Source organism: Syngnathus floridae, chromosome 17 (genome assembly GCF_059516105.1).
Source record: "Syngnathus floridae isolate MCC-2025c chromosome 17, RoL_Sflo_1.0, whole genome shotgun sequence".
Taxonomy (NCBI): domain Eukaryota; kingdom Metazoa; phylum Chordata; class Actinopteri; order Syngnathiformes; family Syngnathidae; genus Syngnathus; species Syngnathus floridae.
In genome coordinates, this window is record NC_142429.1 from 2,798,558 (window position 1) to 2,821,039 (window position 22,482).

General features: G+C 44.9%; 2 protein-coding genes and 3 long non-coding RNA genes across 7 annotated transcripts; 3 read left to right on the top strand and 2 right to left on the bottom strand.

Moving 5' to 3' along the window:
* Positions 1 to 1,754: 1,754 nt before the first annotated feature.
* Positions 1,755 to 4,211, top strand: msrb1a (methionine sulfoxide reductase B1a). Its single transcript, XM_088357586.1, has 4 exons — positions 1,755 to 1,921; positions 2,449 to 2,591; positions 2,765 to 2,879; positions 3,747 to 4,211. The coding sequence occupies exons 1-4, from the start codon at positions 1,867 to 1,869 to the stop codon at positions 3,794 to 3,796; spliced, it is 363 nt and encodes a 120-aa protein (XP_088213712.1). The 5' UTR covers positions 1,755 to 1,866; the 3' UTR covers positions 3,797 to 4,211.
* LOC148383175 (uncharacterized) lies at positions 3,235 to 12,378 on the bottom strand. The gene is made up of 3 exons (XR_015853345.1): positions 11,528 to 12,378; positions 11,335 to 11,453; positions 3,235 to 5,074 (listed from the first exon to the last, which is right to left on the bottom strand). It is a non-coding gene; the product is annotated as an uncharacterized LOC148383175 (long non-coding RNA).
* On the top strand, positions 5,196 to 10,547 carry LOC148383176 (uncharacterized). Its single transcript, XR_015853343.1, has 2 exons — positions 5,196 to 6,165; positions 7,435 to 10,547. It is a non-coding gene; the product is annotated as an uncharacterized LOC148383176 (long non-coding RNA).
* LOC148383177 (heparan sulfate glucosamine 3-O-sulfotransferase 6-like) lies at positions 12,005 to 22,247 on the top strand. Its single transcript, XM_088357585.1, has 3 exons — positions 12,005 to 12,457; positions 13,123 to 14,144; positions 20,266 to 22,247. Exons 2-3 carry the CDS (start codon positions 13,726 to 13,728, stop codon positions 20,882 to 20,884), a joined length of 1,038 nt encoding a protein of 345 aa, XP_088213711.1. The 5' UTR covers positions 12,005 to 12,457; positions 13,123 to 13,725; the 3' UTR covers positions 20,885 to 22,247.
* Positions 18,379 to 19,852, bottom strand: LOC148383178 (uncharacterized). Of its 3 annotated transcripts, XR_015853342.1 has the most exons (3): positions 19,214 to 19,618; positions 18,826 to 18,970; positions 18,379 to 18,732 (listed from the first exon to the last, which is right to left on the bottom strand). It is a non-coding gene; the product is annotated as an uncharacterized LOC148383178 (long non-coding RNA). The 3 variants fall into 3 exon arrangements; XR_015853341.1 differs by having other exon boundaries at positions 18,831 to 19,852; XR_015853340.1 differs by having other exon boundaries at positions 18,826 to 19,852.
* Positions 22,248 to 22,482: the final 235 nt, after the last annotated feature.

Here is a 22,482-nt window from a genome sequence, read left to right on the forward strand (position 1 = left end):
ACATTGGTTCTCTGTCATGGGGTCTGTCGGATGGGGTGTTTGTTGGTCATTTTGCTCATTTGAGAATCCACCTGCGGGCTGGGTGTCTGCTATCTCGGTCTTTGTGTTCATCAATGGATGCAACTCAAGCTTTGAGTTTGACTCAGAGATGTTGGCATCCCCCGCAACCTTGCGGGAGACCTGAGGTTTTCCTCTCAGGTCTGTTGAGGATAATTTGAACAGGCTGGCAGCCGGAAAAATGCGCAAGGAGGATGATACGGAGAAATCGTCAGAAGAGGCCAGAAAGAATGGTGGATGAGGCAGTTGGTAGCTTAATGGGCTCTGGTCAGGCTCCATCTCCAAAGGTTTGTCTTTGGAGAAGGCCACTGTGGGACCCTCTTTGTTGTGGTTCATGTTTAAGAAGAGCTTACTCTCTTCCATACTGCTTAGAAAAAGTTAGTCGAAGAAGAATGGCAAAGATGAAATCAATTCACGGCCCACTGGAGCGAGCATCACCCTGAAAAATGTGACCAAAAAAAATTATTAGGTGACACTTGCGGGATTAAAGCATTAACAGTTCAAAATGCAGACATCCAACGTCAGAACAAAGAAATTAAATCCCATCACTCATTTTAAAATACTTGCAATAGCGCAGACACTGTTCAAATAGTCAAAACAGAATTATCAAGGTGGGAACGTTGCACAGACATCTCTCCTGCACTGCATCCTGCATCCAGAATGATAGCAAAATGTAAAAGGCTTCTGCCTTTGTACCCTTGCCATTTGCTTTGGGAAACATCATTCTGCATTTCCCGTCCTGGAAAATGTTTAACTACCTTTGACAGTCAAGTGGGGAAGATCTTGACGGCGTGTCACGGAGCAGGGACGAGAGACAGATGCATAAACTCAGCCGAATGTGTCCCAACTGCCCCGCAACTTTGCAAAGAAACTCTTGGCGTGTGCCGCAAGAAACTGCTATAAACTAAATAAAAAAATTTAAAAAACCCTTCAGACTAGTCTTTATTACTCAGGTTATCCTTTTCCCCATGCAAAAAAGAAGTTACAGGAGGGCTACTTTAGCACTCGTCTCTTGCTTCTTTTCGGCGTCACACTAAAGCGTTGCAGTGTCGTCTCTACGTGTCCTTTCAGCGGGCGTCAAACCAAAGCATCATAATGTGATTATTGGTCTCCAGGGAGCGGTAGACTGGACGAATCTCTTAATCCAGATTACTTTTGGAGTAGAAGGTTAACGCTTGACAGCGCTACTCATCCTGTTGCCAATACTTATGTAATCGCACCGCTTGTATTGCACAATTGTACACAGGTCGTTTTGAATTTAGAAATTACCTGAAAGCACAGGTGTCAAACTCAAGGCCCGAGGGCCAGATACGGCCCGCCACATCATTTTATGTGGCCTGCGCAGACAAATTGTGCATCAAATTCGTGTCATTACTAGAATAGCAAATTGTCTTCACTTTTAATTTTTTTTTATTTTTAAATATTTGACCAGTTTTTACTCGTCTGATTTGAAAACGAGTTATTTGTCAGTTTGTTTTGTAGCTTTTACTGTATATAATATGAAGTGCTCGTACATTTATTTGGGTTGACAGTCATAATGGCCTTCTGAAAGAAGCTATGACTACAATGCGTCCCGCGAAAAAAATGAGTTTGACACCCCTGGATTGAAGCCGTTATATTTCACTGTGCACGCTGCTGGCAAAGCGATAGATATTTAATTCACGAGGGTGAGCTCTTGACGGGCGTTTCCGGTTTTATTTTGAATGGTATGTGACTCTAGGCCGGAAGTTGTTGGTGGCTACGTTGATTTTGAGGCACTTTATCAATAGACCACTGTTGTGCAAATTTGGCCAAACGCAGGTGGAAAAAATGTCGTTTTGTTCCTTCTATGGTCGGGAGGTTTACAAAGACCACTTCAAACCAGGTGCTGTTACCACTGATGCCTCTTTACTCAATGTTCTTTCATAGTTCCGTTGCCACTTACAACTCTTTAATGTTCGAAGTCAACGGTGGCGAGCTAGCCGTTTAGCCCAAGCTAGACTCGAGAAATTCAACTGTAGTTCTGTAAATTCCTCGACAGCTGTGTGAGTCAAATTTGTGTTATCAATAAGTGACATAGCAGTGCAATTGGCTTTAACGGTCCACCCCGGCCAAGTTTTATCATATGAAGTACGAATTTTTGTAACAAACTTTGTAGGTTGCACAACCCTTACACTACTTCCTGGCTTGACAAGTAGCATCCCGAATGTTATCATCATCCAGTCATCTGTTTTCAACGTGAAGTGGTTGCCTTTGGGCAACAGGTGTGAGGCAGATGACCTAACCTCCATTCCACGTCGTCATCATTATCACAAAAATTATAGTTTCTCAGATCATATCTATTCTCATGGGATAAGCAAACTGTTATGTTCATTTCATGGGGTCTAATTTTTCTTTTTTGTCATCCTATAGGAATTTACGCGTGTGCAAAGTGTGACCATCATCTTTTCACCAGCCGCTCCAAGTTTGAACATTCATCTCCTTGGCCCGCCTTCACGGAGACCGTCCATCAAGACAGCGTGGTCAAACATCTGGAGAGACCTGGAGCCTTTAAGGTACAATCCCAAGAAAATCACAAATAGACACCGATCGCAAAGTTAATTTAACACTTTTTTTTTCAGTTGTAGTATGGGTGACCCGCAACTGACATGTTGTAGAATGATTCATTCTAAAACTATTTGATTGTGACGGCCCCAGAAATCACTCAAGAAATTTTGTTTCGCTCCAGGTGTCATGTGGCAAGTGTGGAAATGGCCTCGGCCACGAGTTTGTCAACGACGGGCCCGCCAGAGGCTTGTCTCGTTTTTGAATATTCAGCAGCTCACTGAAGTTCATCCCTAAAGGTACAGTAGCGGAATTCCCTCAATCATGCTGAGAAATGCTGTCACGAATCATAAATTGAAAAAAGTAAACGAACTGAGGACAATTGTGAACTCCTCGGCAAGAGTAAATAGTTTTAATCTTCCCGGATGCCTGAGCCCTACTTTTTTTTTTTTCTAATCTACGATTTATTGAAAAATTATGAAGCTTTTTTGACCGTTTTAACTATTTTTTTGAACTTGGTATTTACACATTTTGCTCTAGAAAATCTGCTTTTGTCATCTTTCTCCGTTGAAATTAACGGGAATGGTGTTATTGTGTACCAACCCCTCATTTCGTGCCTGTGGGTGTGTGAACAACTTGGCCACCAAGGGGCAGTACAATACATAGATAAACGAATACATTTGCAACTTGACTCAGCAAGCTGCAGTCTAAAATGGTTTTCACAGAGGAGAAAGAATATAAGCCAGTGAGTATTTTTATTGTTGCTCTACATATGTAGCTTCACCATTTGTATTCGTAACTTATTTATTAGCATGTATATGATAATTTTATGTTTTATAGAGTGTTTTTTATATAATGTTTTGGTATCAACCTCCCAGATTTTGCTATGGTCGTGTTTATCAGGAGAAGACCTTTATTTGTATAGATGCATGCTTAGAATACATGTAATATATTTTGCATTTCATCTCTGCTGCCAATGTGATCTTTACACATGCCATATCTGCTTTTTAGGCAACTATTGTTGATATAATGATGTAAACAGCACAGGCAAACGGCATTTGTTCGGGATGTAGCTTTGATTCTTTTAAGCGGCTACCGTTTGAGCAAACTTGATTACAATTGTATGCCAAGAAAAGTCCACATCATGCTGCATGTTTTTGCCTCAGACAAAATTGATGGACAGCAAAGTGAGCGCACGGGAGGAAATGCTGCTTGACGCGTAAACGTTTCTGGATGCCGCGAAATGTGTGGACAGCGAATGAAGCGCTCTGGGGAAAAGCCTGATGGGAACACCAGAGTTCGGATGGGCAGTGGCCACTCTGGACCGCAGCAACAAAGAGCTTTTTATTTTAATGTTTAAGATTTAGGAAAACAATGCTTGGCTAAGTTTTACACTAGGTCTTTAAGTTACTGTATTTGGTGATGAATTTGATACTTAAACTATATTTTCTCTCTTACGATATTAACACTTAAATCTTCACCTTTTTTTTTTTCCTTGGGGGCAGATATGTGAAACCATGCACTGAAGCAACATAATATTTAAAACTTTACTTTGGTAACATATTTAAAACTTTACTTTTGTCTTGATGAAAACAAGCACACTTCTTGAATAAATATATTTAATTAACCAATCCTGTTATTTTTTGTCTTTCTTGAATGTTGAACGTATTCCTATGAAGCAATGTCACGCTTTAAAAGACAACTGTTCGCATGACCGCTATTGTCGAGTTATTCTTACTCTTGTGATCACATTGTCATCAAGTTTTCATCCGCTTTTTTGACGCATTTATCTAAGTTGTACTATTTTTAGCTTTATCGGCCAATGCTAATATACCGTCGGTTGGAGGTTTTTAACTCATTTCAGTGCTTTGGAGTGTGATAAAGCTTTAGCCTTATTAACTTCTTGTTGAGCATCATAATCATCGGCTTGAAGTCTTTGGACTGTAATGCCAGAGAGACTTGTGCTGGCTTAGCGTCAACGCCTGCTCTAGGAGTTTGGGTTTTGTGTCAGTGTAGGTCTTCCACTGCATGCAACAGATCCTGCTTTGAGAAGCTTGCCACGAATGGAATTAATTGTCGTTTCCCCCTGGCAACTTTGCATCGCTACTCAATTGTCAGTTGGCAAGATATGCTTGCAACAGATGCAAAGCCAAAGTCGTCCAATGTTGACGGCCTCATGCTTGCGCATTGTGCAAATGATCCCTCAAAAGAAACAGAAAAAATGAAATGTATGCTGACTTTGGCAACAACCCTTAACATTTGAAGCAGTTCAATCTGTATGTACTCTGTGAAGGTTTTTCAGTGGATGGCCTAAACTTGTCCTCTCTGTCTTGGCCTAATCTTGCCCGGGGGCCCCTCATTTATCCAGTAATACCTTGCTTGCCACTGATTAGATGTCTCTGTTGTGGTTCCTCTTCAGATTCGCCACACACAGCTGGCACACAGACTCCTCATCGTGCTCGGGGTTGAATACGGGATGAGGTAGCGACAAGCCCTGCAGACAAAAATACAAAATTAAAACAGATGTGAGAATGACAGATGGGGAGGGAAAAAGGAGGACGGGACACAATTAACGTGCGCTATCTGCGCTCAAACACTTTGTTGCTGGTGCAGGCTCAGCAGCCGCATGGCTGAGAGGAAGCAAACAGGAAGCAGGAAGTGGTAATCCCCTGATAAACATCACAAGACACACTTGGACTGCAAACACGTTTTTTCCTCTCTTCCACTGATCTCTGGGTCTCATCCTGAGTCCCGATCCGTAATGATGTCGAGAATTCCGGCGGGCCAAGGGCAGAGCCGAGAGGTTGCCGCTGAACGATCTACTACGCAGGGCAACCTGTTGTGACCAACTTTATGAGCAGCTTCCGCCCACCCGGTCGGGCTGTTTGTGAGCAGATGCACCTGCTTCTGTTTTGAGTTCTTCAGAATAACGACACGCCATGCCACTTCAATTCTTCTCGATTGAAACCATCTTGTAGGCTCTTTAGTTGAGAAGCCTGCCATGAGGATCAACGTTCCAGAGGAAGCCAAACACCTCCTCCTATAGCGGTGGTGAAAATGTCCTCCATATGGGCTTTGGACTTGGCGTAATGAAGAAAAAGAGAAATGGGGCTTTTATACAGCAGGATTCTTGCTGTGGATCAAAGGAGATCATTGCAAGAGATTGACGGTGCTCCAACATCTTCGTGTCTCTGTCAGGATGGCTCACGCTTGGAAACTAGGACCCTTGAAAAATGACATCATAGCAAAAGCAATTGTTGCCATTTCGGTACTGAGTTGATGGCTATCCTTAGCTGCTAGTCACCAACGAGCTCGCTGCTATTATAATTTCACGTTCAACATGAAGTCAAATCAATTGGATCACAAACAAGCGCTTCACATTGCCAAAGTTGACCTCACTTTGGCCATCCTTTGTCACTTTTGATCACCGTCGTTCTTGTGACATCCAGTGTCTCTGCAGGCTGCCTTTTGAACATCACGTATGTGTTTGCAACGGTCTCTCACTATCTCCTCACTCATCTGTCTCAGAGGAGCTAGCCCCAGACGACAGCAGAGATCCACCTGAGAGCTTCAAAGCGAAGCGTGGTAACGCTATTGTTCTGGCGGCTCGGGGAGACGGGCTCTTATTTTCAGGGCAGGACAAAAGTGGCTGATTGTGGGCCCCACATGCTACCTTTTATCCTGGCCTGATCACAGACTACACAGGGATTTAGGCTGGAGTGCTTAGGGGGGGGCATCATAATCCTGAAGATTGGGGGGTGCTCTTCTTTGTGCTTTTTGTTTATGTTGAAGAAGAACAATCACTTGGTGGTGGTTTGACTCTGTGTAGTACTTTTTTTAAATTATTTTTTTAAGTTTTTCAAGTTAAATCATGATCAAGTTAAATGGAACTTTGGAGAGGCTTAAGGCAAAGGAGAAAATAATGAAATGTTTGTGTAAATCTAAATAGCACACTACTTGTTTAACTTGGCAGCTGTTTGTACAAACCTTTTAACTTTTGCTGCTGTAGAAAACAAACAAAACAAAAGTCAGGGGGCGACTACTAGAACTGAACCTTATTTGGTATCAATCGAAGGCACTTCAAAGAATTATGACTTCCATTTAACTCAAGTCTAAATGTGTTTGGTCTGTTTTGAACACAGCCACATTCCATTTTTTTGTACAAACACCTTTAAAAGGTGCTGCTCTCAAATTGAACAGAGGTGTGTAGACTTTTAGATCCATTCTTGCACGTCTCGTTTGTTTGCATTTCTTTTTGATCTTTCATCGTGCCAGTGGCCAGTCTCACATAATTTACATGGTTTGGTCCACACCACAACCTTTCAAGCCAAACTTTCCGTGACTGGCCCACTCCAAAAATTATGTTTTTCACAGCTCCATATTTTTTTTTTTTTTTTATGGGGTAAACAAATTGGCTCAGTGATGTGTAGTGTCCTCCCGCAACCCGAGCACCCCGTCCAAATTTCAGCCACCCACTGAGCCAACCCTGCAATTTGCTCATCCTCTCTCATCTTCTTGGGTCGTGATGCCACATGAGATGCGCTGCATACCTACCATGCGGGTGAAAAGAAAAAAGTTAAGTCAAGGGTGTGTTTTTGAGAAATTAGCCTGAAATATCTTGAATGTGCATTTGCAGCAGATGTGCACTTCAAGGTTTTGGCTTGGCCGACCATGTTGGTTCTTGGTGGTTCTTTTACAGAACAGGAATATTTAAGTTCTGCAGAAACTGAATGCTAGAAAGTGCTGTCAAGAGTAAGTGGTGATTATCATCCAGACAAACCGCTCCAAGCATTTGCAGTGTCCTTGGAATTGATGCCAGCAAGGACGCTTTCTGACTCGTGTCTCTCTTCACAGGTGAGCATGGGGAGCTGTGCTGTCCCTCCAAACAACACCAAGCGCAATAGGAAGCGCTGATGAGTGAGACGAGACCTCAACGTGAGTGACTCGAGTGTTGTGCGTGCGCGTTTGCTGGTGCAATCGTCACATCTTGAGCAGGTGGAGTTGGGCCGAGGGGGGCTATACCACTCGCCTGATGCCTTTGTGCCCCTCGGCGCCTCCTGAGCAACACACTCGTCCTCGCACTTCTTCGGTTGCGGAGCCAAGTCAATCTCTGCAGTTATCCATCACCACCTTCCCCTCGCATGTCAGAAAATTTGACACTTGGCGTAGATCGACTTCAGTTCTACTCTGTTGCATTTTCCCCCTCCCTTTTCTTTGTGTGCCAGAAAGGCAAACACACGCTCATATCGGCTATCAGTTCTCTCGCTCTCACACCCTCAGGATGCGCCGATTCCGAATGAGCCTGTATTTCTGTCTCAGTTATTGCATCCGTTGAACATCAGCTGAGAACATCTTGCTTGAAGAGCATTTGTCATATTGCAATTTCCGACTAAGCTGCAGCAAGCCAATAGATGATCATCGGCCAGTCTGCATTGTTCACTGAGCGTCCCTTACGATTGTGCTCTGGGCTTCATTAACCACGACGACGGCAATAAAAATCCAGTGGCCGCGTTGCAGAATCGCCAGCCGGCATAAACTCCTGCACCGGCGCTCAACAGTCTCATCACACATTTGTTGGCTGGACGCTGCCATGTAAAATAGCGAGTGTTGTTTTCTCATCACGAGCTAGCGAGTCGTGCCATCCCTTGCAAAATGGCGTCAATTGTATTTCTTTGTAGAACACAGAGGCAGCAGTTCTTCATGCTGGTGGAATGATGAGGCCCGTTGAGTTCACCAATCAGCGCACAGCAAGCTGAATCATGGATGGAGTCTCTGGTGTGTTGCGTTCGGAAGACACACAGGCACCGAAAAGACTCTCAGCCAGAATTGTTTTTCTTGCTCGATGATTGGATGAGGATCTGGTTTCATTGTACCGCCACCAAAGAGGTTAAAAAAAGGTTTTCATTGATGATTTTGTTTGCCAAGCACGAGGATTGGCAGAGTTTGCCGCATTTGTTGCCTGGGATAAACAGATGTTCTCTTTTGATGGAGATGATTGAACATGTTTCTGAAGTTTCTGAAGCTACTATTAGTTCCCAGCCGGCCTGCTTTACTTCCTCACAAACTGCATTTGGTACACTCACGTTGCCTTCGGCCAAAACCGCTGTCAGCACCCAGGCTGATAGTTTGCTCGTTTAAGTCTAACCTAATTTCGCATTCCTTTTGAAATGCAGACTCTTCCCACGGGGTAGAAGCCCATCTCCTGTTTCTGCAGCATGAAGCCATTTTGACACACACACACAAACTCAGAATGTTGCCTCACTCGTCTACAAGATATTATAGGACAATTGATACTATTCACTCCTGACTCCTCAAGCGAAAGGCGACCGACCAACAACTTCCATCCCCTCCTTTTTTTTTTAATATTAGCTTGACAGCTCCTTTCTATAACATTCTGGATTCGACAGGCTGGAATGACAAAAACTTGGGAAACTCCAGCGAGTGGCTAGACAAAGTGTTGTGGTCGCATTGGCCAGTTGTTAGAGGCATCATGCAATAGGCTGTATGAAAGAAACGGCCGTAGAAATGTGACATCACCCACTGGTTTGCGGACTACGCTTTAAACCTCCTCAAGGCTGGCATCCTTGTTATATTGCAACAGGAAGCGACCATCTTTGAAGGAGAGGCTGGCAGTCTGGACTGGTGAAAGCGTGGGAAAGCTGCATATTGTTCCTGTCATAAAACCTATAAGAGTCAGCCGTGCAGGCAGCAACCTTTAATGGTCTAACCTACAATCTTTTTATAGCAGGTGTCACCATCATTATAAGACAGCATAGTAGGCCCATGTGTTTAAGGTGGAAAATCCGAGTTTTTTTCATGTAGTGTTTCTATAGAAAAATACTTAAAATGTATTGTTGCACATGAGAGAGTCCCTGTAATATTGAAATAAATATCAGCAGGAGCCCCAAAATTGAACCCTGAGGATCACCACATGACAGTGGGACAGAGCAACCAAGGCTAACACAAAAAGGACCTTTGAACTTCTATAATTTAGAATCAAATCTCTGAATTCACAGAGTCTTTAATTTCCGTGAGAACATCTTTTTTTTTGTCAGTATGACAAAAGGAGTGGTTGACGAATGTAGATTAAGTTTGAGTAACCAACAGCACGGGGGGGGGGCTGTTACAGTGACACAATAAAGGTCGGGCTGCGGTTTTAAATGTGACGTCAGAGCAATCAACATTTCAGAAGATGAAAAAAAGCAGCCTTCAATTATCCCATTTGAGGAAGAGCGTGGGATTGGCCGTCACGAAAGGCTCCGTACAGGAACAATAAGTCTCCGCACGCACATCCACAAGAAGAGCGTACAGGTAATAAGGTGACTCGCACGCATAACTTGAGACAATTACAGACGAGCTGTCAGATTTGCAGCCACATGTCTTGGTGAATCCCCCAAACGGGGCTGGAAGGCACAAAAGTGTATGCCAAAGTAATCACGTGTCTTTTTTTTTTCTTCTTTTCTTGCAGCCTTTCACGCATTTGTGTCATGCACGCCCACAGAGGCCCGCAGCCGGCGCCCCCACCGTTCCCTACACACCCGACTGCGCACATAGGAGCCAAACTCCGGATCCCACTTGGGCCGCGGATTAGAAGATGAGGCATTTCCCAAACGTTCTTCAGCCCGTGTGATGACATGACTGTCATTCTGTCTAATTCCTCCTCAAACTCTTGCAAAGATTCAGCCTGGGAAGAGGGAAGGTAAATAACAGTTTTAAGTTGAAAAAATAGTGCTCCTGCCTAGACTTGCTCTCTGGAAAGGCATTTTTATCTTTTTATTGGCATCATCAAACACACATGGAAATTGCTCTAGTGCAGCTGCTTTCCACAGCGGTCGACGGAGGCTGGCCCATATTTTTGTTTAGGAGTCACATAGCTGTTTACTTCTATGTATCTCCTCCTGCTTTGAGCTCATCCCATAAAAGGGCAGCAAACTCCTCTTTAGAATAAAATTGCTTCCATACCCAAAGAGAGCTTCCTTCATTGATGTGGCTTTTGCTGCTCTTTCATACATTCAAGACTGTTAATGTGTACTCCCCCAGCACTTCTTCTTCAGCTATAAACGTCTTTGGAGCAGCGATGTCTCCATCCAGCAGGAAGTGCGAGGGCACCTGAGTGAGGTATGCACATCCAGAGCGAAGACCACATAAGGGTGCTTTCCATCATTCTTAACGCACATGAAAAGTTGGGGGAGGCTCCCCCGGCTTGTTGCCTTTGTAGCTTTTGTGTTCTCTTCCACCTGAGGGCCCCGCCGCTGAACATCTTAGCGGTTACCTGTGTGACATCACATACCGCTTCAAAAGAAGCCGCACTTCAAACACTGTCATGTGGGCGTTGCATCTTGAACTGTTTGGACTTGATTCAGAGACTTCACACAAACATGAATACTGACTGAAGGCTAGTCGAAGACAACCACGAGCATAATGCACCCTCTGAAAATATTTGTTCCTTGTCAGGCTAATAAGTTTGGCAGACGTATGCCAGCGTGTATAACTCTTCTGTCCCGTTACGTTTTTCCATATAACGTGTGGACAATGAAGCCACAAAAGGAGCGGTGCTTCCCATTCCATATTGCAAATGCTCACCAGCATCTTCAGAACGCGTGTGGAACATTCTATTTTTTTCTCCCTCTCTCCCTCCCAGCATTTTGTAATTTGGCATAATAGCTGACACGTGTACACGGCATGCATGTCGTACTCCGGCCGGGCTGCAAGGAGCGCTCCATCAGAGGCGGAGAATGTGGCGGTGCAGCCCACCTGCGGGCCAGATAGTTGATACAGCCAAGCGCTCGCATCCTCTTCCTCTGCTACTCCTGCATGTTTGTTTCTTTAATCTGGCTGTTTATATTACCGGTCCCAAACTCATCAGCAGAACCCTGAAACAGAGCAATTAGCGTAAGGGCAAAGAGCAAATAACAAGACGTGATGAAAGCAAATGCTCCGTCATGACCTCATTGGGGCTGCGTGCGACTCCCAAAGATGAGAATTCCTCCGTGCCAGAATGGATTTACAATGGCCGTGCCTCCTTCCAAACATATCATTAGTCTATCTTTGCCAGGGTCACGTCAGTGTCTGCCGAGACCTTTTGTTTGAGCTGCTTTTTTGTTCCTACAGTCTCCGTCAAAATAACTGCAATTGCACTTGTTTTGATGGTTAACTTTATACATCTGATAGTTTGCCTCAGGCTTTTTAAACAAGAAAGAAGGCCAAACCTGTTGAGAGGGAAGAAAATCACACGTATAGAAGATTGCCAGATTCATTTATCAGTGTGTGACGAGAATTCGGCCTCAAGGTGGTGAGCGTGCGTGTGCGTGTGTGTGTGTGCGCGCGTGTGTGTGTCTGTGTGTGTGTGTGTGTGTGTGTGTGTGTGTGTGTGTGTGTGTGTGTGTGTGTGTGTGTGTGTGTGTGTGTGCGCGCGTGTGCACTTGTTCCTCAGATACCTATCTCTCCCCTTTGCCCTCTCGTTCAGTCACACGGTCATTTATTCCGGTTCAAAGTCTGATCATCTCTTTGCCAGAGGCAACTGGAAACCTGTTTTAGCTCTGTAGAGGGAGGGGGGTGCTCATGGCACACGGCAAACCTGAGACATACTGAAAAGTGCATTAGCTGCCCCACTAATATTTCAAACAGCATCATGCAAAGGGGGTGGTTTTCTTCAGCTGGCAGGAAAAGTCGACTAGAACGCCCGTTTAATATGAGTTCCAATGCGGTCGGTTCGTTCTGAACACGGACATGTCCTCGGTTTGTAAATATTTGTGAAGCTATTTGTGAAGTGGACCATCCTGTTACAGCCTCCGCCTTCAAAGGGTGAATAGTTCCTTTTACTTTTGTTTGTACAAATGGCAGAGATGGGACCAAGTCACACATGTGCAAGTCTCAAGTAAGTCTCAAGTCTTAACCTTCAAGTCTCAAGTAAGTCCCAAGTCATTTTTTTCCTGGGCAAGTCAAGTCAAGTCCAAGTCAAGTCCTTAAATGGGTCAAGTCAAGTCCAAGTCAAGTCACCTTATTATTGCAATTTTACCCGCAGAATCTGATCTTAGTAGTGAAAAGACAAGATATCAGTAACTTTAAGTAACCATCATTGTCCAATGAGTCTAACCTGTTTAAAAAATATGACATTAATTTGGATTTGCACTGTAATTACTGATATTCAGTAAAATACACCATGGAATCAAACAAAAAAGAAATTACCTCATACAATGATTTATTGACAGCTCAATCTAAACAAATGAACGTCTGGCGACAGTGTCTGACACATTTGAGTTGCAAATATGAAAAAATAATCTGAAAAAATCTGAAAGAAGAAACACAAAGAGCATTAGAAACATTTTATGTTTCATCTGTAACATCGAGTCGACTCGAGTCCAAGTCACAGTGACTCGAGTCCCCATCTCTGACAAATGGCATCACTATTTTAGTGTCAGTTCGCAAAGTCAGCAAGCTATGCCAGTACCGTACATTCCTTTGATCGCATATCCAAATTTATCTTACTGTTGAGAATTACTACTCTGTACTTTCACTGAAGTTTCTTTTTTTCCCAAACAGAAATATTGCCTTCTCATCTGCGAGCAGCTTCTGTTGCTGCTACCTCAGGGGGTGTTGTTCATCAGTGGAAGGAAGGTGGAGACTTGAAGAAAAGGGGGAGTTTAAGAGCCCGAGAGAGCAGCGAGAGAGAGCGAGAGAGCAGCGAGAGAGAGCGAGAGAGAGAGAGAGAGAGAGAGAGAGAGAGAGAGAGAGAGAGAGAGAGAGAGAGAGAGAGAGAGAGAGAGAGAGAGAGAGAGAGAGAGAGAGAGAGAGAGAGAGAGAGAGAGAGAGAGAGAGAGAGAGAGAGAGAGAGAGAGAGAGAGAGAGAGAGGAAACCTTGAATGAGGGATGAATGGAGCTCAGCCTGCAAACACAGCAGAGCAGCCTGCAAGGACACCTCAAATCATAGCCCGCCCGGACTTGAAACCGACCAAAGGTTTGGAAGGAGAAGAAGAGGGAGCCTCGTGTGTGACAAATGTGCTGTTTGCATTGCGCACTTGTGCAAGTCACCCCCAGCCACCCCCTGACGCAACAGGTCGGCGCCCAAAGTGCACCACCGCTGACTGATGTCCGGAGGCTGCTATCAAAGCCGCGGCCCTTGGGCACCGCGCAGCAGCTCCACTCATGGGATGTAGCGCATGCAGAGTCAGGTTCAACTCAGCCAAGGCACTGTCCTTCCTCACCATGCTCCTGATCTTCACCTACTTCTTCTACTGTCTCACGGGGATCTGCCACTCGGCTCCGAGGACGTTTTACGTGGACGATGGGCGTCGCAGCCCGCCGGAGCGGCCCGGGAGCGCTTCCCCGGTGGACGCGCAGGCGGTTCAGCCCCGCAGCCTCCTGGAGGACAGCAGCAGTAGCAACATGCCTGTGTCCAACACCTTTGGCAGCAAACGCTTCCCGCAGGCCATCATCATTGGCGTGAAGAAGGGAGGAACCCGCGCCTTGCTCGAATTCCTCCGGATCCACCCGGACGTCAGAGCTGTGGGAGCCGAACCCCACTTTTTTGACAGATTCTACGACAAGGGACTGGAGTGGTACAGGTAGGACACCCGATTGTCTTTCACCTGTCTTTCCAGTACTGTAGGCATCCCAATACATTTGACTCCCTAACCCTGAAAACCAGCAGCAGAGTGACAAAGTGCTTATGTCTGCCTCACAGTTCAGAGGCCTGAGGTTTCGTGTGCAGATAAGATTACAGGCGAGGGATCCGGGTCCCATCCAAATCTATTCGAACCCCAACGTCTCGCCTAAAGTCATCGGGAATTGACTGCGGCTGACAGCTAAATTGGGCTTTCCTGCCCGGCGTAGTGATTTCAGTTTGAAGGTGGGGCGGATTAACGCCACAAAAGGAAACAGCAGCAACGCGATCCGGAGTGAGGTCACCGAAAAACGACTCGTTTGTTGTCACCCAATCTCAAAACTCAGGCTGGGGAAAGGAGACGGCTTGCTGTCATCTGCAGCAACACGCAGAGAAGTCGCCGGAAGTCATGAAGCGCGAGATGGGGAATGAACTCATTGAAGCGCAACAAGCAAGTCCTCTTTTCAAACTGCCAGCTCAGTGTCACATCTGGAACACGCACACACACTCGCACACACACTTGATTTCTTCCAGGCCGGTATGCTTGACAAGCCCTGAAAAACATCACTGAAACTTTTAACCTTTTATCTTGTTGAATTGTTCATCCGCGCCATTTGAAAAAAACAAACAACAAAATGCAGTTGGACGCCACTGCTGAATGTAAATAATGATAGTAAATAATAAACATTGATTGATACCAAAAGGACCCTCAGTATAGACTGCAGACCTCCGCCAAGGCCGAACAATCCTTGTTTTTCATTCGGATGTCTGTCAAACACTGAAATGTGGAAAATCTTTAGCCCAGTCTTCCAAAAAAAATGCAGTTTGAGATGTGGACCAAACGCAGTCTGTACGAAAATAAACATTGTGAAAGGGAGTCCTAGTTGAAGCATAACATAAATACCAGAAATGCAATCTGCATATTTATTTCACTTCCTCATTGATGTTTTTGAAAGCTCGTCAGTTGTCAAACCTGCAGTCTCGACACCAGAGGTCATGTCTTGACAGCAGCGCCATTAAAACGCAGCCCAAGTCCTCAAAGGGCCAACAGCAATGTCAGCGCTGACCAAAATTGAGATTTATTCAAATCCGCATCGAGAGCCATTGCACTCTCAGTGACACTTTAATTTGGATTTTAAAAATGAAATTACTTGGACCAAACGTGTCCTATATAAAACTTTTACACATTGAAGTTCTTTATTGACAGTCCCAGTTGAAGTCTACTGTAAAACTAAACATAAAATAAACCACATCTCTTGATTTGACCAACATCTACGCCAGTGGTTCTTAACCTTTTTGGAGGTACCGAACCCCATCAGGTTCATATGTGCATACCGATGTGTTCGGCCATCCGCTGACTGGGGCTACCGTTGTGTTCGGCCATCCGCGGACGGGGGGGGGGGGGAGGGCGACCGGTGTGCTACCGGTGTGTTCGGCCATCCACGGACGGCGGGGCGGGGGCGGAGCAATGACATACCAGCCCTGCCTAACCCCTGGAGCCGACTCACCGAACCCCTGGGGTTCAATCGAACCCAGATTAAGAACCACTGATCTACGCGCTTAATACGCAAAGCAAAATGCCATGGACGGCTAACAAAAGTAGCATCAATGTTGCGGGTGACATTTTAGACACCTCCGTGAATGCCAGCAGCTGATTGGTGTAACAGACCGGCCTGCGCATGTTTTTTAACGGCAGCAAAGTTGTGGCTGGAGTTGGAGCTTTATGTGATGCTTAAAAGGCTGATTAAGAAAATGGCCAAACTCGTACACCATATGGAGGATATTATAATAAAGCGAGAGCTGTGGTTCTTGCTCTTGCAAAGAGTTGAGCTGCGTCACCCTTGTTTGAAATAATTAGCTGGGCAAGGAAAGAAACAGGATGGAAGCAATGAATTACTGGAAGTCAACAAGCCTGTATGGCAGTGAAGCATGCAACAAAAGAAGATGCATTACATTTTGGCACCCCGCTGCGTCACATTTACACTTTGAACCTTTTTGTCTGAAGTGGGACGAACCGAGTAAAGAAAAGAATGGTTCGCAGTATGTTTAGAATCTGTCGGTGGCAACTATGATTGGGCTTGTCGCGCGATGCAGCCATGAAGTCACTTTGACCATTGAAACGTCTTGCGCTGCTCTTTACCCTTCTTATTTCCTAACCGATATTTCTGACAAAAGCAAAAGCCATTTGAGTCCAAACGGTTCACTTAGTTGCCATAATAACAGTCAATGTGTTTTTCTTTGAAGAAAATGAAATTATAATTGCATTTGGAGAATATTTTTCAGCTCAACTTCCTGCGCAGAATGTCTTTTGTTCTGGTGCAACGGGGGCAATTCAGCCATCATGTTTTTGGGCAGGAAGTCTCTTAGCCACATCCACGTCTGCATTTAATCTGGAGATCCGGACTGTCTCCGAGTATCAGTACTTTCATCAGGCCGGTATCACTAGAGGCGGGAAAAGCACGACAACATCTTCACCGCAGCAGGTTTCAGGCTAACTATTTTTTCCTTGTCGTTGCTGCCGATTTTCTGGCTTCAAACGCAGTCGGCTACGAGCGACTGTTTTCCTCAAATGGACTTTGTTGTGCTGCAGTACGCGTTGGTCGCGCTTTACAAGCATGGGCTTATAAACAAGCCAACCATTAGTTGTTACATTGCGTGATGATGTCGTAAACTAGGTGCGGTTAGATATCAAAACAAGGAGTTGCCTCCTGGGTGCCGTCATTTGGTTCGACTTTCGTGATTTGTTAGTTGTAAATTACCCTGACAAACGGGTCTCCCTTCTGTCAGCTGTGGATGGTAAGACTTGATTGATCCATCACTGGGAAAATGCACGTTAAGGTAGGCAAAAGGGCAAAAAAAACATTACGAACGTGAAAATTGTAGATTGAAATCAGATCACTCGTTTGCCCTCCTGTGATATAAACAGCACCGCTGCTGCAAAGTCCCACCTCGACATCAACATGTAGACCACAACAAGAGTCCATTTACATGCACAACAACGTGCACAAGAAAGGAATCACACGATTTGTCACATTTGTCTCCTGACACCACATCCAGGAGCAAATTTATGCCAGCAAAATGTCTTTTATTGATTGCGCGCTAATAGTGAGACACATTAAGATGAGGCCGACAGCATTCATTAGTCATGAGGATATTAGACAACTTATGGTCAATTACCCAAGTGACACTTCAGTGAAGGACAAATCTTGCAGAGCAGAGGAGGAGACGCCTCATCTGCATCTGGACACACAAACACACACACGCGCACACACTGGCAGCAATCTGTCATATCGAGACAGACGTATTGATTAGTCACAGCTAAAGCGGGGACAGACAGGCGGCAATGGGACATTTGCAGCTCCTGTACATGGATAATCAATTCATGGTCTTTTATCACAGAGTAGTTTGCGATTCAAATTACTTCAAGTCAACTTTAGATCAATGTGTGACTACTTGGGGCCGTTCAATAGAATTTCCTTCTGTAATCATTCATCCGACAATCCCACTTGAAAGAGCCACTGTATTTAATCTCCTCTTTTTACTTAAACAGTGGAGCCTTGAGACGCCGGCTTAGCAGTTTTTCGAGACATTTAGTTTTTGATTTTGAACAAATGAACTTGTACCCCATGGCACCACTGTACTTCACTAACATGTATCCTACATAGTTGAAGACGCTATTTCCTCAGAGTGTGGCCTCCGCCCTAATAGACACTACCATTCCATTAATCACACGTTGAATCATTCACTGAAAACAAATAAATCCTCATGTGTGGTAAGTAAGTAGTGTTTTTCGTCTCAGTAATGTCTACATATTTTGTTTCTTATTCAATATCATTATTATTATAAAATAACATGTCCTCCCTTACCCCTGGCAGTTTTTTTCTTCGGCGTTGACTTATGGTTTCAGTCATGTCTGTAAGCGTGCTACAGCGTCGTGGGTATGCTAATGTTTCTATGTTCCGGAGAGCTACAGGCATACATGCCTTCACGGTGGTTTAGTCTAGTCTGCCCATGTCGTCTTTTGTCTGTGTTTTCAACTATAATCGTCTTGTAGCAGCAATTTCGTTAGGCATTCTCCAAGCTCCCATCTGGCAGAGAGTCCCTCAAGGCTCCACCCAAAGTCCCCTGTCACTTCAAATAATTGTTTACATGTTTGCTTTGTTTCCTACAGATCAAATTGTAAAAAAATGATAACATTTTCAAAGTCTCTATGAATATGGCTTTATTATTCAGCACCTGATATAAATTACCACAATAACTTTCAAACTTTAACTTCACTTCCCTTGAACCTCCATCCATCATCACTACTAGCGAACAACGTCTTGCTATTGACACTTGAAGCCAAAGGCCGATAATGACACAGATGCAGCACAGCAACTTCTCCTTTAATCCTTTAAGTGAACCAAAGCCACATAAAAGCTTCATTTTTTTCCAGCAGCTCTCCAGAAGACGTGTTGAGAAAACGAAGCGCCGAGCGTTCATTCAAAAACAGTCTGAAATCTTCTGTGGCTCAACGTCACATGGTCTGTCTGTGAAGATGGAGGGGGTGGCTAAAATCAAACACATTTCTGTGTGAGGACGGAAAAAGATGCCACTTTGATGAGTCTAAACATGAACTGAGTGACGACGCCATCGCTGCTAACCTCACCAGCATCTTTCATCATGTGTTCAAAAAGAAGAGCTGAGCGAAGCAGTCGGCCACGCCGGTGGGGCTTTTGGGGCCAGAGGTGCTTTTGGGGGGTGCTGAAAGGTGCCTCCTGTCTTGCTCTCGCAGAAGAGGCTGGAAATCTTTAGCAAATTGCCCATAAGTGCTTGACGATTCTTTGCGGTTACGACTGATCAGGGGCTACGGGGGAGCGTAAGTGCCTCAGAGCGAGAACCCCGGACAACACGAGCGCAAGAGTCCGTGCTGCTTTAATCAGGGAAGATTTGGCGGCGTTTCCACGTGCAGCGATGTGGTTAGCTTATCTCTTCTCTTGATGTACCACTATTTTGAAGTGGCCTGTGTGCGTATGTGTGTGTTTAACTCACCCAGGCAAAGTTGGCCGCAAGCTCGAGTAGACACCAAAGACCAAATTGAAAATAAAAAGGAGGGGGGAGTGAAAAAAAATAGTCCAATCACAGGAATACCTGTATGAAAATTTTCAAGCTGTAGTTCTTGAATGACAAGTGATAGACACGTTTTGACTGCAGCACACGCCGGTTCCGCTTGTTGTCGGTTCCTGTTATTATCGTAACCATGGCGACCAACCTCCCATTTCCCCCTTCAACATTTTTATAGTGGTGCTATACGTGGTGTCTGAAGCATTTGCTAAACATGTCAGTTTCCATGGGAGTAGACGCCAATTGACTCCTGTCTGTCATTTTGGTTTCAGGCTGCGCTCAACATTTCAAGGCGGATCACTTGCGACGGGAATGTGCTTGTGTTTGCTGCCTCTTGGGGGCGCTGTCATTTTGTCTATTTTAAAGAAAAATAAGTTGCTGTTTCCTCAGTGGAAGGAATAGTTAACCAACACCAAAGAGAGATTTCTAATGGAATACAACCATCACCAAGTAAGAGGTTTTCCTCCATTGGCCGATGCAGCAAGACTTGTGAGGGCCGTTAGAAGTCAGGTAAGCGGTTGACACTTAGCAGTGGCTGATACAGGATTGAGTGGCGACCTCTCGAGAGTCTCGTCTTGCGTTTGCCTGAGTGGGCTGGGACCGGCTCCAGCCGTCCAACCCCTTGCCACACCCTCCCCGCCGCAATGGGATGAGCGGTATAGAAAATTGATGCATGGATGATTTGTTGTGTCTGTGCTATACATAACAGTTCCGTTGGGATTTAAAAAAGGCACATCAGACATGACTATACTTTTTTGGGGGTGGCAGGGTGTGGCCTGTGGTTGTTGCTTGTGGTTGGTGTGCCAGCAAATTCCTTAAATGCCGCTAATAAGGACGGCTTTGAGTGGCTACGTTGTTGTTTTTTAATTCCGTTTAGGTTCACGACTCAAAGTAGAACAAAACAATCTGAGTTTGGAAATGGTTGTTGCTAAATAGCAAATAAAAGGAACCAGACTGTAACACTGCTTGCTATGTTTCAGGAACTTGATGCCTCGAACGCTGGAGGGTCAGATCACCATGGAGAAGACCCCTAGCTACTTTGTCACAAAGGAGGCGCCGAGCCGCGTCTGCACTCTGAACTGCCAAACCAAACTCATCGTGGTGGTCCGGGATCCCGTGACCCGAGCCGTGTCTGACTACACGCAAACTCTTTCCAAGAACCCGGGCCTCCCCTCGTTCCAGAGCCTGGTCCTGAGGAACGCTTCAAGGGGCCCGATTGACACCTCATGGAGCGCCGTTCGCATCGGTCTCTACGCCAAACATCTGGAGAACTGGCTTCAGCACTTCCCCCTGTCACAATTTCTTTTTGTTTGTGGCGAGCGGTTAGTGTCCGATCCCGCTGGCGAGATGGCTCGGGTTCAGGACTTCTTGGGCCTGAAGAGGGTTGTTTCCGACAAGCACTTCTACTTCAATCAGACCAAAGGTTTCCCTTGCTTGAAGAAACCCGAGGGGAGCAGCAGGCCTCGCTGTTTGGGCAAGTCAAAGGGGAGGCCGCATCCCCACATTCCCAGCGCTGTCCTGCAGAAACTCAGAGATTTCTACAGACCCTATAACCGACGCTTCTACCAGATGAGCGGGCAAGATTTTGGATGGGACTGACAGTGGGACAGTAGCACAGACAAAAAAAAGAAAAAAAAAAAAAAAACTGATTCTGACTTTGTCTCAGGAACCGGATGTGATGCAGCATCTTCCAAATGTACCTCCTTCAGGGTATCCAGGATCACATGAAAAAGGAATCACGTTTCTCCCAAGCAGCCAGTTTAAAAATAAATAAATAAATAAATAAATAAACAAACATGATTAAATGAACGAACAAATGAATGAATCACACAAGTACGATTATGAAATTCAATGATAATAGTCTCAGACAATGTGGTCCGGCTTCAGCAGAAGAGAGTGCTAAGCTATTATTAGCACTGTGATAACAAAATGAAAATACAATTGCTTATCTTCCTTACGGACAGGAGCAAACAATCCGGATCGAACAATCGAACCAAATCAAGAACTAATACCTGCATGGAGCTTCGGGCAGGCATTGAGCACAAGAAAAGAACAAAAGACATTTCACGAAAACGGTGGAAACAACCACCATGACGTGCGACTGCTTTGCTGTCGCGTAAAAGTCGCCGACGCCGCTGAACTACAGCGCTGCCTTTGCTTGTTTGTTGAACCAAAGGGAAAAAATTGCCTCAAAGTCTATTTTGGACTTTAATAAGCTGATATTTATAGTTGATGTTGATTTACTGATAACTGAAAGATTTTTTATGTATTTATGACACATCAAGACGTGAAAAAAATGCCTTACTGACATTTCCGTTCTTGTATGCAGTATTAAGCTAAGTGTATTGTTCTTATTTTCACGAACATTTACCCATCAGAAGGAAATGTGTTTTAGGTTACAGGGTGCCAACTGTGTTTCATTTTAAACTCCGTATTCAAGTTGTCATTCTCAGTGTTGTAAAGTTCTGTTCTGTTTTCCATGACTGCCAACGTCCCCGCTTCATTTGTTGGCCCGGCCTCACACAAAAGTTTTTGCTCGAGCCGTATTGGAATTGAAACCACTTGTCCTGCCTCGCAATCTCATGCACTTGGTGACACTTCCGTACATTTGAGCCATATGTGCAATCGCAGGCCTTTCATTATGACCGTGGGGCTCCGAATTAGTCGGTACCCGTTCGTGACACACCACCAACCTGTACCGAAACGACACAACAAACAAAAAACAAACCTCCCAAAGTTGTGATCAGAAAAAAAGGTGTATGAAGCCCAAGGGGGGCCAAAGGCGAGTGTCAATTTGACAAATTCAAGTGAGTCATCTAAATGTCGTTACTCAGAAATTTAATTCATTTTGACTGCCTTAATACTCAGTCATTGCTTCATTTCTCAACTGAGTGCAGTGCAAGTGGCACATTCTGTGTTGAGAGCCTTGGCGCTTCCCATTAAAAATGCTTTGTTTTCTTCTTGCTTTCTCCTCTTCAATGGAAAAACTGCTTCAAACTTGAAATCAACTGAAATTGCGGGAGGGACTGCACAAATGTGTCCCTGAGGTTCACACAGACTTTTTTTTCCCCGCTGGGTGACTGTATAGGTGCGAAAGGTCTGCTCAGTGTGTGAATGTTGGCCCAACTTTGCAGGCAAACCGCTTTGGCCGTGGTCCTGGTCTCCACACACCCTCTCTAATTGCGCTCGACATTTCT

Excerpts from the sequence above, each read along its gene's own strand:
- LOC148383177 (XM_088357585.1), top strand. The coding sequence starts at position 13,726 with ATGGGATGTAGCGCATGCAGAGTCAGGTTCAACTCAGCCAAGGCACTG. Across the intron at positions 14,145-20,265 it reads AAGGGACTGGAGTGGTACAG|GAACTTGATGCCTCGAACGC; the intron begins GTAGGACACCCG and ends GCTATGTTTCAG.